The 15,192-nt window shown below is 37.7% G+C and overlaps 1 protein-coding gene across 1 annotated transcript in view; it reads left to right on the top strand.

Annotated features, from left to right (window-relative positions):
• The window catches only part of ARHGAP42 (Rho GTPase activating protein 42), a 182,432-nt gene that overhangs the window by 100,705 nt on the left and 66,535 nt on the right, over nt 1-15,192 (top strand). Inside the window, exon 4 of the mRNA XM_010578259.1 lies at nt 7,977-8,048. Within this exon, the coding sequence (XP_010576561.1) occupies nt 7,977-8,048 (72 nt within the window). The remainder of the gene's footprint in view (nt 1-7,976; nt 8,049-15,192) is intronic.

The raw sequence follows: 15,192 nt of genomic DNA, 5'->3' as shown, positions 1-15,192 counted from the left end.
ACAAAGGAAACTACCAAATAGGAGAGAGAGCCTGAGTGGACCTCCTGGTATTTGATATTCTCCCCAGCTTATGAGACAAGGTTGCATCTGGTTAGTGAACACAAAGATAGTCACAGTACTCTCTGCAAGGTTTGCTTGGTTTTATACTGTGCTTAGCAATCTTCTTAGCATGAGTGGGACTGTTTCTTCTTTGATTTTATATATTTATTTTCTTTATTTTTATTTCTTTTTCCCCAAGTGGAGTCCTGGAAGTAATCCTTGAATTGGCTTCCTTCAGCAAGGTCCTTGGCTTTTCTTTGTTCCATTAGCACACAAAATGGTACAAGTACAGTCCTGGTGCTCATCATGCTTTCAAGAATGATGAAATGTTTCTTTTCCTTCTCAATTCGGGAATGTAATTTCTTTCTGTTAGTACTAGTCTCTCAAAGCAGAATAGCAAACTTGAGTTTGACTGCGGAGAACCTGGCCATTTCATGATGTGATGCATCTTGTCTGAAAGGTGTCCGAATGGATCACAGGAATCGTGTGCTTATTTCTCCCCAATGATCGGGAAAGGTAGCTTATGTGGCTGTATCATGTGCAGAGACTGTAGATATCTACTAGTCTTCTCAAAAAAAAGTGAAAAAACTATGAAAATGTTCAGGGTCTTTTTATATTAAAGAGCAGTATCATTACCCTGATGTGTGTGTAAGATGTGTTGTCTTGCAATATGCACAATAATAAAAATTTCTGCAATAGTTTGCTTGAACTGAAGCATTTAGCAGAACTGAACCTCTGATTTAAAAAATAGCTTTTAAATCTTGATTTTCCCTTCTCCTTCAGTCTCTGGTTCAACAGCACACACCTCTTGGAATTTTCGGTTTTGTCTCTTTCCTTTTAAATTCCTGCAGTGTCACCACGGTTAAGCATCGAGTCACAGGAAGGGCAGCAGGTCAGATTTAATGCTTGGCTAATTGTTGTGGGATTTGAATATATCTGGCAAGTAAACTGTAGAGTTGGAGGTCTCCTGCTTGCATGGAATTCACAGTGTTCTGAAGGAGGAAAGCTGCATGGGCTGAGGGGAGGAATGAAGGCTGGCTGAACGCAGGAGTGGCGAGCCAGTGCCTCCATCAAAGGAGTCCTGCATGGGTGGAGTTAAGGCAAAACTGACTATGGAAGTGGAGAGCTCTGATGGTGTTAGGATCACTCTCTCCTGCAGTCCCCACCTTAAGTTTTTCTGTGCTAGAAAGATTTGAGCTTTGCAGGAGAATCTGGTTTTGGTCAGGATATGGGATTGTCAAAATTCCATCAAAAGTATCCTAAACTGTCTCAGACCTTACAGTCTCACCAACAATCTACTTTTTGAGATCAGATGTAGTTCTCCATAAATGAGCTTGTGTGCTCTCTAGTAGCACTTGGCTCTGTCTCAGCATCACTCAAAAAACTGGGTATGCCACCAGTTTCTTTTCAGATGAACCTTAAAGAATATCACTTACCAGATGAAGGGGAAGTTCAGGATCCCCTGGTTCATACAGAATTGGATACAGCATCTGTACTTGTCTCTAACTTTGTCAATTTTTCATAGCCTGGAAATAGAAAGAGGCATTGATGGGAGCAGGACAGGAGTTGATATCCAAACATTAAAGTACTATGGCATCATTAGAGGACACAGAGATAAAAAGACAGACCATTCTTTCTGTAGGACATTTATCTCTGAAATATGGATGCTTCCAATGAAACCCCTATCTTACTTAATCTCTCTGAAAATCAGTATTTCCAGAATAGTAAACACTTCTGAACATGAAAAAAAAACAGGACAGAATCTGATCGTAAATACTTGGAAAGATAAAGCTTTCAAATCTACTTTATCCACTCATCCATAATTAGATGTTCTGAGGGAAAAATGTATCAGAAAGCCTTTATTTACCAAGACCCCTACCAATTAATTGCAAAGTGAAGATACACAAAACCTGAAATTATGATTGCAATGTTAAGTTTAAAGTATTATGTGTACATACCATTTTTTTTCTGTGTTTATATACACCTCGTATCAATGTGTACTTTTTGGAATAAAAATGTTTAGGTTTAAGAAGTTGATGGTAGAATCTGAAGCAGGAATATTCACGAAGACCGACTTTATCCAAGGGTAGCTGATTTTTCTTCTGCTTGCTCTGTAATCAGTAGGAAAGAGAAACTCCTTGAAGAGACCTAAAATCTGAAGTTCAGTTCCTCCTCTATATTATTCTTCAGAGGAGTGCTTCTTCCTCTAATGTTTCATGAGGACTTTGTAAGGAGACTGGCCTTTCTGTGCTGAAGGCAGCCTTTGTGCATATTCTCCTGTGTCATATTTTTGACTATTTCAAGAAACAGTCATTGCAAGTATGACACTATAATAATTTATTTTTAAACATAAGCTATGCAATATAGAAAATTAAAAAATAACATTCACTTGAAAAGAACTTAGAGAAAAATAATTTATTCAGCCATATATTACTACTCCCAATCTTGATTGGCATGTGATTTATAAGCATCCCCTTGTGACAATGTATTAAGACCACTTGATACAACACTAGGTTTTTGCTAAGAAGCTGAATATTGCATCACACTTTGTACATGGAAGTGTCCAACCTATGTTTTTACTAGTCCGTAGTTAAAACTTTGTAATCTTCTGAACCTGCTTTAACATATCTGAATTTCAACACTGCTTGAAATAACTGGCACTGGTAGAGATATTTTCAGAAAATTAACACAGGCTTGTATATTGGTTGATGTCATCTTTTTTTGTATATGTGAGAGGGATTAAGATAAACTTCAAGTATATTAATTTTTTTTTTTTTCTAAATGTGTGATTTGTCTGTGTAGAGCTTTCTCTACAAAGCTGTAAAAATATTTGTCCTACTAAGGTCAAGTAGTTACAGGCACTAAAATTCACATTATTAACTTTATGTAATTTTTACACTTTTTAACTTTTAAAATAGAAACTGAGGACTTAAATCCATGACTAATGTTTTATCATTACATGTTTATATTCTTTGTAGCATGTAAACCTAATACATAACTACGTTACATAAATGTCTGGTTGAATGTATTTGGTCTCTGCTGTTGTATTTCAAGTTGTATTGATTAGGACCTGTTGATACAGGCCACAGACTGTGTTTTTTCTGACAGATCAGATGTTAGGTGAAGGATTTAAAATTAAATTATTTCTTTTTGTCTAGCAGACCAATATGTTTCTACATTAGAAATGCATTACTGTGAATATATTAGCTATGAGATTTGTTACCTTCTTTGAATGAATTTAATTGGTATTTTCTAGAAATCTTATACCAACATGAAGCAAATTAGTGTTTGTCAGCATTCAGAATTTGTGAGTCATTCAGTATTTCAGGGAAATGAGTTTTATTTACCATATGCAGGTGTGATAATTCCATGTTGCAGGGAAAAGTACTCGCAACAGATATGGAACAAAAAATGTCTTTCTTAGATACAATATATAAAACAAAAGTTTTTCATAGTTAAAGCATTTTACTAAAATGCAGATAAGCTTGATTATATTCCTAATTCTGTCACTGCAAAAGTGTCTCACTTGATATTGTTGCTGTCATCTTCTGGCAATTGGGAATCCTGTTAACTTAATTCTCTCTGTGACTTACCTAGTCCTTAGCCCTACAAATAAAAATATAAAGCTCAAAAGGTGTTAACTGTTCTTGTTACTGCAATTCAACATTGTAGATTGCCAGGTGAAGCTCAAAGCTTTTAAAGTGCTTCATGGCTTAAAATTTATGTGTCTATATTGTTAGTATTTAATAATGAATAAGCAGCTGCATCAATATTTTAGTTAAATTTCTGTTTATATCCCCTGGTCTTACCTAAGTAAAATAAGTTGAAGAAGAATGATGCATGTAGAGTCTGCATATCATACACTATCCCAAATTCAGGGTTAGATAACTAATTAGAGAACTGATTCAAAAAATTAACATTGACTTAAATTTAAGAAAATCTAAAAATGGAAATGTTCAGATATGTTTGCAAAAATTTTATTCTTCCCTTTCTAACATAGTGTAATAATTACATATCTCATAAGGTTATGTTAGTTGATGTTGAATTTTTTTCTTCATTCTACTGATGAATGAAACTTTCAGTAAAAAAGAAAAGTTTAAAAATTGCTAGTCAAAAATGTCTCCCAAGTATAGATGTGGAGTTTCTCTGTGGGATGCCAAACCCACAGTTTAATCTCTTTATTGGTACATTGATTTAATTTCACAACTAACTTCTGGAAGGAAGGAGGGTGGGTTGGAAAGGTAGAAGATCATGAATCAGAAAAGACAACTTAAGGTGCTTTACCATGTTGGCTCAAAGGCTGTCACAGCTTACTGAATTGTTGCAGTTATGCAAACAGAGAATGACCTCATAACTTGTCAAAGCTGACTTAGAAAAAGTATTTTCAATTTTTAAATGTTTCTTTTTAAAGTATTTTTTACAAATTCAGTGTGATTTTGGTGGTACTTATTTTAATGGTATTTTTGTCAGTAATGCTAAATAGAGAGAGTTATACATACCAAAGTTAAAAAGTTGATTAAGTTCTTAAGAAAAATGTGTTTCTTTTTTACTAGATCTAATATAGGTCTCTCAATTGTCAAAGTAATATTTTCCTATTATGTCTGCCTAATACTTGTCTAGCATTTTAATTAAAAAAAGACTGATGAGCTTGACACTAAGTTAAAACTGCGTGATTCCTTTTTTTTTTTTTTCCTTCATTCTCTTTGTGGAGGAAGACCAGTGCTTTTGCCAAACAAGAGGAATAATCACATTATTTGATTGACTGCCACATATTAGCCATGCTGGGAGCTGGAACTGTGTAGCATTCAGTAACTATTGGATCAAAAGAAGTATAACTTCTGTAAAGGTGTGACTAATCTGAATAAGATTTTAAGGATAAGATCTGTATTTTAAACACAACATGGATTTCTGAAGTTGCTATTTACAGAAACTGTTACAGTCTTTTTGATATTGTTTGCCTGTTCCAAGTGTCTATGATTTCAACCTAGCACAATAACTGAGCAGGAGAGGGATTATCATCTTGGCAGGAAGAAATGTACTCTATTAGGACCACACAGTGAAAATTTCAGATTATCTAAAGCAATCAGATTTCTACAGAAATGGTTGTGGGAGGATTAGATTCCTACTTTGGGGGGAAGGGGGGAGCTGTATGCCAATTTGTAACCATTAACAAGGACGCTGCAATTGCGGTGATAGGAAGCAGGAATGAAAGGAAAGGAATAAATGCATATGTGAGGCAAAAATTCTTATTTCTCTATAATTTTCAGTTTCCAAAAGCTAGGCACAACCTGGTGGAAATCGACAGGAGTCTTTTCACAGCAGAGCATTCTGTGTCTTTTAATACTGGCTGTTGAAATGTGTCTGCCGGGATTCCCTCTGGTACTTTGCTGGCGTGTTCTCCCTCCCCAAAGCCAATACCAATTACTCGCCTAGCTCCTAATTTTGCTGGGAGGTGAATTGCCACATCAGTAGATCTTCTTGTCAGTAGAAGATTTCAGTCCAGGGATGAGCTTGCAGCATGTTCTGTTGTTGTGGCTCAGCAGATCTATTCAGAGGCACAGACCCTGTCTAGATGAAGTACGTGACATCTTTTAATTAGCCTTCAGATACGCACTGTCCATTCCTAGTTGCATATGTAACTGTGGGAGTGAATAACATTGTGCTTCAGCCCAGCAAAGCCACTTACTTCCCATATGACTCCTCTCAGTGCCATATGCTTCCTATGAATATGTTCGTATACAGTGTTTGAAGCAGGGTTCTTTTTTTCCAAGATATTTCGTTTGCTTTGCAGCAACGGAGTGAGATGGGTAGCTAGTTGAGTTTCAGTCACTTTAAGGCTGTCAAGGGCAATATATGAAGTGAGGTCTCCTGGTGTGGCGTGGAGGCTGCCTAAAAACATGATAGCGTTGAGTGAAGGTAAAAGCCATATTTAGCTCCACATGGAGTTAGTTTCACTGGCAACAGCTAGTAACAGGACTAGCAACAACTGCTGGTATCAGTAGTAACTACTTCAATAATAAGAAAGTCTCTTTTAATTGAACTGTGAGGTATTTAGTATATTGATGCTGTATATAGCAATGAATCTAAAAGGCAGAGATAGAACTTGCTTTTGTACATGAAAGAAAAGATGCATCCACACTTCTGTACCAGTGAGTCCAGCAAGCCTTTGTGATTCTGTATGTGCCAAAAGCCGTGTACATGCTCTGGGAGCTATGAAAACTTCCACCTACTGCTTCCAGGTGTACGCACTGCAATTCTGCCTGACTGTGGGCAAGTCATTTCACAGTTTTGCACCCCTGTTGATTTTAATCTGCCTTCCTTGGTGATCCTTGGGATAGAGATTATCTTTTGTTAAGTGCATGCATTTTGCCTTGTAGAAAGTGTTGAGTCTTAGTTAGATTGCTAGATGTTGCCTAAGAATCTATATATTTGGGGGGGAATGTCAACCTGGAGAAAAACATAGCTTTGTAATCTGTTCCAGTCGAACTGATGGAGGATGTTGAATGCAGTGAAAGCTCAGTGAATGCAGTGAAAAAGCTCCTCCTCATCATCTCTGCCTGATTTTTATTTTTAAATGTAACACATTTTGATCACTGCATGATTGAGCATGCCAAGTGTTGCCTTTGCTGTCTTGGACTTTATTACATTAGAATGTCAAAGAGAGTCTCAATTTTTCCTGAAACTTTGCCCTACTGAGAGATGTGGCGATTCTGTGGTCTTTGGAATTGTAATGTTAGGTTTGGGAGGAAAGAAAATGTGTTTGTGTTTCAATGGGTTTATTCTATATGTTTATTATTACAGCCTTTTGGGAAGTTTTCCTGCTCAACTGACAATGTAACTTATCAATTATTGTTATGGAAGAGTCACAAGAGCTGTATTCATTCTCATTTGGCTTAGGTATATGTTAGCTTTGCCCAGACCTCCAAACCTGCCAAAGCCCAAATGCGGAATGTGATGAGTATGGTAAAGCTAGACTGGTGAGGAGAAAAAAAACTATTCATGCAGAAAAACTAAAATTTCGCCTGTAGTTAGTATAATAGAATATTGTAATGTGTTTTATTATGCTTTATTTCTGATGTGTTGGCAGTTTTTATTTGGTTATTCTGCCTGTCTCTAAAAGGCACATGGTGAAATCATGCCGCCTTTTTTTGTTGAGTGGCACAATGGCATGGCTGGCATTTGTATGCGTGCATGTGTGTTTCCAGCCCAAATGACTAGGGACCACTTCAGGTGGTGTCTGCAGGGAATGGTCTTCAGAGAGGGGTTCCCAGGACTGGTTTTACACTAAATAAACAGAGGCCATGAGGGGAAAACTGATTCATTAGGAACACTGGTTTAGGTTAAAGTGATAAAAATAGCTCCAGGACATCTTAAATTAGTTTAAAAACTAGAAAAGTGAAGGAATCCAATCTAGTTTTGTATTTTGTAAATTGTCCACTTTTCTGTCTAGAGTTCTCTGCCTACTCTCCTCTGTTCCGTATAACTAGGTATATAATCCAAAGAGATAGGTGAAAAGATTCAGCTGTCAAAGGTTGATATTCTGTAAACACAGGCTTTTTTAGGCAGTGCTACTATGTTTTTCTTCTCTGTTCTGCCAAAACATGTTCCTGGAAGTTTTTGTTTTCAATTCTGGTTTTAGGAAAGATGGAAGAAATGGAGTAAAATACCAGAAAACTCTTCTATATATTGCAGATAAACTTACTATGTCATTTGTTACAGTTGCTTTAGTTATTCATGGAAGTCTTCCATAATAGACTAGTGAACATGTGTGTTGTATGTTTTATTTAAAGAAGACATAATTATTTGACTCCCATATGCTCTTACCAGAATGTTACAGACATGAATTTTTCAGTCTTGTACACTGACAGAGTTACAATGACTCTAATTTCTGCAAATACTCTGTATTAAAAAGATATGCTGTATGTTTAACTTTGCAGATCCAGAATGCTAATGATGTGCTAATAGCACCGCTGGAGAAGTTTCGTAAAGAGCAAATAGGAGCAGCAAAAGTAAGTAGCTGTGGAAACAGTTCTTTTTCATTTCATGTTTATTTGAGTTTATCAGTGTATTTTGAAGGCTGGACTGAAAACAGGCATTTTGTATTCAGACATACTTGATGCCATCCTCGTTAATGTGTTAGTAAATTATAATTCTTTGCTTCAAAGAAGGAGATGATTTAGAAATGGAGTTTAAAGACTGATTATATGCATAGGGTACAGCTCTTGCTACTGTTGCACATTCTTACCATCTGGTGTTGTGTTCATCTTCTGATGTCTGCATTTATGTTATGTTGCGTCTTGGGTTAACCCAGAACCACAAAGAGGGTTCACACAGCTGCTATGGGTGCAATGGCCCTCAAGTGGCTATTGTATAAAGACCGAAAGAAGTCAGTGTGCTTTAGGCATACTCTGTCTCCATCTCTTCTTTCCCGCTCCACTTTACATGGCTGATGCAATGCAGTGATTCATACTCAGTTTGCCATAGTATTCATCTTCATATTGCCCAGAGATTTTCCCATGGTGGAAGTGCTCCAGTTGGTGATTTAAGCCAGTTCTTTGGTGTTAAGTGTTACATCTGTGTTAGAGGAACAGTACAGGTTGTCTATAGCAGGGTTCAGTAGTCAGCCCAGGAAATCAGATATATTGGGGAAAAAGGTGTTGGAATGAACTGTTAGTCTAGAAGAGCTATTTTCCGTCTGATCTTGGAGTCTTAAGTGGTTATCAGTGACTGCTTTGATCACAATCTCGGAGAGATGGATAAAGGCTGTGGTAGTCAATTAGAAGTATGGTTAGCAACAGTTCCTTCTGTCTACATAAATATGCTAATTCTGAAGCATTTTGCATCTTGTATTAGCGCTCATAAAATTTTCTGGGAAATTTTCCAATTGTAAGGTTAAACGGGTACATGAAACATCTCTCTTTGATGTTGTAGCTGAGGTTGCGCTTGTGCTCAACCAACCTCAGAACAGAGCTATTGGAAAGAGAGACTGAAGTTTTATGCTTTTTATAGTGCTATTGTGAATGTGTAGCAAACAGATGAGACTGCTTCCGCACAGGAACTGAGTAAATGTTTGAGAAGAATTTTTACTGTGAACTTGAGGTTAGATTTTTCTGAAGTAGATGTTCTTTACCCTCTTACTTGATATGTTTTTGTGTACAACTGCATTCTTCTCTTGTCCCACCCCTATGCTGCTGTGAGATGCAGGGCTGGGAGTTTATTTACCGTGCTGCACAAATCGGAATTTAATCCCAGCACAAAATTATTTTTAGTTTTCAATAGGTTTTAGTTGCATTGTTCAGGTCTTTTTGTGTTACCATTTCATTTCATATTGCTGTTGTTTAAGGGATGTCATTCTCTTCAGAGGGCCCTGTCTGAAAGCGTAACACGCTGTACCATTGACTATCCTGGTACATCAGAGAGATGATCCACAAGCAGTTCACAGAGCTCTCTGCACAACTGTATAAGACACTCATGTCTCCTTTGAATATATTACTCAGTATGACTCCTTTGTTTTTTTGAATCAGCAAGTATTTAACATTAAATAAAGGACACTATAGGACAGGTTGAGTCCTCTCTGTTCAGTATATCATAACAGCTGATTTCTTTTCCATATCCCTTCCAGATAAAATATGGGCATTTGCCCATCTTATATAATTTGTGGTAACAGTGATCATTTTGACTTGTCTGTGGTCACACAAGAGTGTACTGAATGAGTTCAGAAGAGAGCCTGTCTCGGCTAAGTCTTATTCCAGTGTCTAATGCACTTATTATGCAGTGCTATGTGAGTTTTGGGCAGTCCAGGGTACTGGCTTGACACATTGATACCATATAGAGAGTTCTCCCAGCTCATTGTTTTATAAAATGTCAAATTGTGATGGGTTGACCCTGGCTGGATGCCAGGTGCCCACCAAAGCCGTTCTATCACTCCCCCTCCTCAGCTGGACAGGGGAGAGAAAAATATAACAAAAAGCTTGCGGGTCGAGATAAGGACAGGAGAGATCATTCACTAATTACCATCACGGGCAAAACAGACTCAGCTTAGGGAAAATTAGCTCACTTTTTATTACAAATCAGCCAGAGTAAGGTAAATGACAAATAAAACGAAATCTCAGAACACCTTCCCTCCACCCCTCCCTTCTTCCCGGGCACAACTTCACTCCCAAATTTCTCCACCAAGCCCCCCCAGCGGCACAAGGGGGACAGGGATGGGGTTTACGGTCATCACACGTTATCTTCTGCCGCTTCACCTCCTCAGGGCGAGGGCTCATCACACTCTTCCCCTGCTCCAGCGTGGGGTCCCACCCACGGGAGACAGTTCTCCACGAACTTCTCCAACGTGGGCCATTCCCATGGGCTGCAGTTCTTCACGAACTGCTCCAGCATGGGTCCTTTCCACGGTGTGCAGTCCTTCAGGCACAGACTGCTCCAGCGTGGGTCCCCCACGGGGTCACAAGTCCTGCCAGAAAACCTGCTCCATGGGCTCCTCTCTCCACAGATCCGCAGGTCCTGCCAGGAGCCTGCTCCAGCGCGGGCTTCCCACGGGGTCACAGCCTCCTTCGGGAACCCACCTGCTCCGGCGTGGGGTCCTCCCCGGGCTGCAGGTGGAGATCTGCTCCCCCGTGGACCTCCCTGGACTGCAGGGGGACAGCCTGCCTCACCAGGGTCTTCACCACGGGCTGCAGGGGAATCTTCGCTCCGGCGCCTGGAGCATCTCCTCCCCCTCCTTCTGCACTGACCTTGGTGTCCGCAGGCTTGTTTCTCTTACATGTTCTCACTCCTCTCTCCGGTGGCTGTTTTCTTCCCGTCCCAACTTTTTTTTCCTTCTTAAAAATGTTATCACAGAGGCGTTACCACTATCACTGATTGGCTCGGCCTTGGCCAGCGGCGGGTCCGTCTTAGAGCCGGCTGGTGTGGGCTCGCTCTCTCTCGAACACAGGGGAAGCTTCCAGAAGCTTCTTACAGGAGCCACCCCTGTAACCCCCCTCGCTACCAAAACCTTGCCACATAAAACCAATACACAAATAAACTTGTCTTTTCTTGCACTGCTCATGGAGTTCAACTGTCAAGCTCAAAAATGAGAGATTCAGACCTCCTGTGTAACCCAGATTGTGAAACAAACATTCGCTCTGAATTGATTTTTATCAGCAGAAGCAACTACAGTTGGCCTTTAACTAAATGGGATCAACATAAAGAAGTGAGAGATTAATTACATTTAATACTGTTTTTCTAGTAATTACAAAATAGCAACGTGATCTAGGAATTATGAGACCAGTATGAAATAGAGTAGAAATCTGGGCTTTCTGAAACTCATTGTTAGTAAAGTAGAGAACATGGTCAGATCGCTTACCTCCACTTCTGTTCACTGGGCTCAGTCCTTGAGCATTTATGAACTCTTGCAAATATGGGATGAGTTGAGCTTGCTAGTTATTTATCTGCCATTAATGAAGGTTTTCACAGAGATTATTAGATAGTTGTGTTATCAATATACATAATAGGAAATTATATTAGGTACTACTGTCGGATTTTGGTGATGGGAAAATTATGAGAGAGAGTGCTTAAAAGCATTTACTGGGCTTTTTTCTTTCTTTTCTAAAACACCAGATAAAATTCAGCTGGAGGTAAAAACAAGCAATGCACCCCACTGCGCCACTACACACACGCAGGAAAAAACAAACAAACAAAAAAAACCCCACAAAAACAAAACAACAGAAAATGTTAGAAAGTAATGATAGTTTTCACTATCACAATCACCATTTTATTTTAATAATAAGTAACTCTGCAAGACTTTTACTACCATGATGAACTATGTAGGACTATCCTATTGTGTTTCATACAGAGAATGAGAATATTTTATTTTTCCTTCAAAACTACATCAAGTTTAAGCAAAAAATATGATCACAGAAATCAAAGAGAATATGGAGGATAAAATATATCCTGTTGATGTTACAAAGCTGTATTTCAAATACGAGGACAGCATAAACCCAGAGTGCAGAGTTCAAGTGTTTTTGGAACGTCACAAGAATAACATTAAAGACCAACTCTTCACATGCACTTCAAAAACCTGAAGGTACCCAACAAATTTGAGAAACATTCCTCATAAAACATTAGTGTTTGTAATCAAACCAGCAATACACAAATCTACATCACTTGCTCTTCTCAATTTATACTACTCGCTCTTCTGTTTTTATTGCACATATTTCAGTTCTTCCTTTTCTGTACACACTCAGTTTAAATAAAGTTGAGTTCTCTCCAGAGACTACACAAACCTAGCTTTGCATTGGATAGCCTGTTGATTTACTCCATCTGAGTTTAAAAAAAATGACCTCTGCAATTATTGTAGAAAAGCGAGCAAAAGCCGGGTGAGGTAACTGGGAAAAGATTTCAGGCACGAAGCATTTTGCCTTATTTGGTAAATGTGGTTTGCAAGTCCCCAGCTGGTAACTTTGGTGAGATCATTATGTGATGTGTTATGTACAATAAGGCCAAACTTTCATGTTTCTTTTTATCCATTGAGTACAGTATTTAGCAATATTTGTTCCAATGTTCGTTGACATTTAGTACAACTTAAATCAGATCAAAGACAACAGAAGCAATTTTGTTTTTAAGACTTAAAAGGAGAGTTTTGTTTCCTCCTTACAATTCCATCTGTTTGTTTCATAAAATTATTTATTTTGGCCAGGAGGATTATTTTTTATTATTATTTACTCTCATTCATTCATTAGAAGCTGTGAATTCCTTTCTACTTGGGAAACAAAACCATGTTCACTGCTGGGATTAATTTTCCTGCATCTATGTTCACATCTATACTCACATGATGTAGGCATGCAGGAGCTGGCACGCTCTCTCTGTGTTATTTGGGTTGTCTGGAAGTTGAGGAGCATAAAACAAGCCCCCAAAGCCCCCATTTTTTGAAGTCTGTCAGGAAGGTGTCAAAGCAGAGTTTTAGATAGGTATCTAAGATCAGTTTGGAATGCCAGAACACCCATTTTGTGAACTGCTTTCCTTGGTATCTAATCAAATTATTAGTACTTGTTGTCCTTTAACTGAGAAAAATGAATGAACTTGCTGTAGTAGGTATGGTGGAAGGTGTTTCATTATAAGCAGCATCTGTTACTCAAGGTTTGGTACTTGTGTCCACTCGTTTTGGGAAATTTTAATGTCAGCCTGAACCATAGAGGAGAGGGGGACAGGGGAAGGAAGCAAAAATAGAGGCCAGGCCAGGATAATTGGTGGCCAAATGTTTTGATTTAAAATGCAACACAGTTTTCCCCAAAATGGTTGCTACCAGAGTTATCTGATGTCTTTTTTGATAAGATAACTTAATCTGTAGGCAAGGAAATGCAGCGGATCAAACCTATTTCTATTTCAGCAAGGCCTTTAAAGCACTCTACGTGGGGCATTAAATTTAATTTAGGTGGGGGTTAGTATAAGAAACACTATCTGTCTAAGGAACTGACTAATGGGGAAAGGGCAATGAGTTTTGTTTGTGGGAGAGACTGTCTGGTTAGAGAGATGTTACTAATTAGAAGATCCCAAGGGGCAATTTGAGATAGGTCTGTTGTTTTATTTTCGGTAATGGCCAGGTAAAAAAACCTGGTGGTGCTGACACAGCTTGGAGTTGCTGTAGGTTGGGGGTATTGCCAAGACAGAGGAGGAGGACTGGAGGATAGGGAAGAAAGTGTAAGATGAAATGACTGAGTGTGAGGAACTGAGGCTACTCAGTGGTCGTGACACAGCTGCAAACCAAAAAATCTGCTGTACTGATAAAAAGCTCAAGTGGCAATCTTTAAATATTACAGGCTTTTTAGGGATCTATCACTGGCAGATAGAGAAGTATGAATTTTCTTTAGGTTTTCTTTTACTTACATAAATCCTCGAGTTCTGGATTAAGTTTATGAACAGTGAAACAGTTGTAAATTGCATTTATAAATACTTTAATTCTAAAGTGTTGGTCCTAGATCATTTTTATCTGATAAATAATTCAGAATATGTTGTCTACTCTGATATCTTATTTAAACTAGTATTGACAGATGCAAGAACTAAGAAATTAGGAGACAAAGCTTAAAAAAATACTGGTTTTATAATGGTAAATTTTATTTGTGACAGTTGTAAGAAAAGTTGAAAATTTGAAAACTTCTTCAGATTAAATATTGTTAAAAATATTTGTTATTTCATCTTGATTTTTGCTGTTTCCCTTTGGATATCAGTGTCTGTGTATAGTCTTCTGTGAATTGACCCAGATCCTAAAATTTGGAGTAGCTGGATTGTTGCTGTCTACTTTTCCCTTTGTAATTTGCATTTAATGAAAATGTATAGTATAAAAATGATTTTTAAAATAGATCAAATGTATTTTCACTTTAAAATATAGTTATTCAAATAAAATTATGGAAATAGGAAGCTGTGAAAGACCTGCATCAATTTGGTAATCTCTATTTTTAAATATTTAAAATATTAAATACTAATTTAACATAACATATTAAATATTATAATGTAATTTAATATAATATATAATTTAAATTATATAATATAATAGAATTTAAATATTAAAGTTTGGGGGTTTGTTTTTTGTTTTTTTTAAGTAGAAAATAATTGTAGTAGTATGGTATGGCTAGCCACTGCTTCTTTTACACTTCTGTATGTGAAATATTTGGGAAGTTTCAAAAACAGTGCTGAAGAGCCCAGTGTGCACACACTTCATCTTTTCAGGCAGTCTTATTTTCTTCTGCAGAAAGCCAAACCATTAAGCCGGGAGATATCTCTGGCTGAGCACCTGGACCCAGAGGTTTTTTGAAGCAGCTAATCTACTTGGGACAGCTCTTGTCATTCTGCAAATGCAGCAAAATTATTTTCTCATTACAGTTTACTTCAATTCAGTAACTGTTTAGTTCAAAGTTGAGAAACTTTTAGGAAGTTAACAGAAAACAAAAAGACAGCAATCCTAAAAGCAGGTTTCACTTCTAGTGTATTCCTTTAAAAAACAAGAGCAAAACTTCAAATCTCATAACTAAAAGATTATGGACACGGTGATTAAAAACTGTCGGTTCAATCTATTAACTGCAGGTGTTTGTTAGTAAACCAGTTAATATTATGTGAAAAGTCTGTTTTGATAAATTCTGTTAAATGCATTCTTTCTGTTAAAAGTTAGTATGATTA

Source organism: Haliaeetus leucocephalus, unplaced genomic scaffold, assembly GCF_000737465.1.
Source record: "Haliaeetus leucocephalus isolate CR32 unplaced genomic scaffold, Haliaeetus_leucocephalus-4.0 Scaffold616, whole genome shotgun sequence".
Taxonomy (NCBI): domain Eukaryota; kingdom Metazoa; phylum Chordata; class Aves; order Accipitriformes; family Accipitridae; genus Haliaeetus; species Haliaeetus leucocephalus.
The sequence above is the reverse complement of the archived record's forward strand: the minus strand, read 5'-3'. Positions and strand labels throughout refer to the sequence as shown.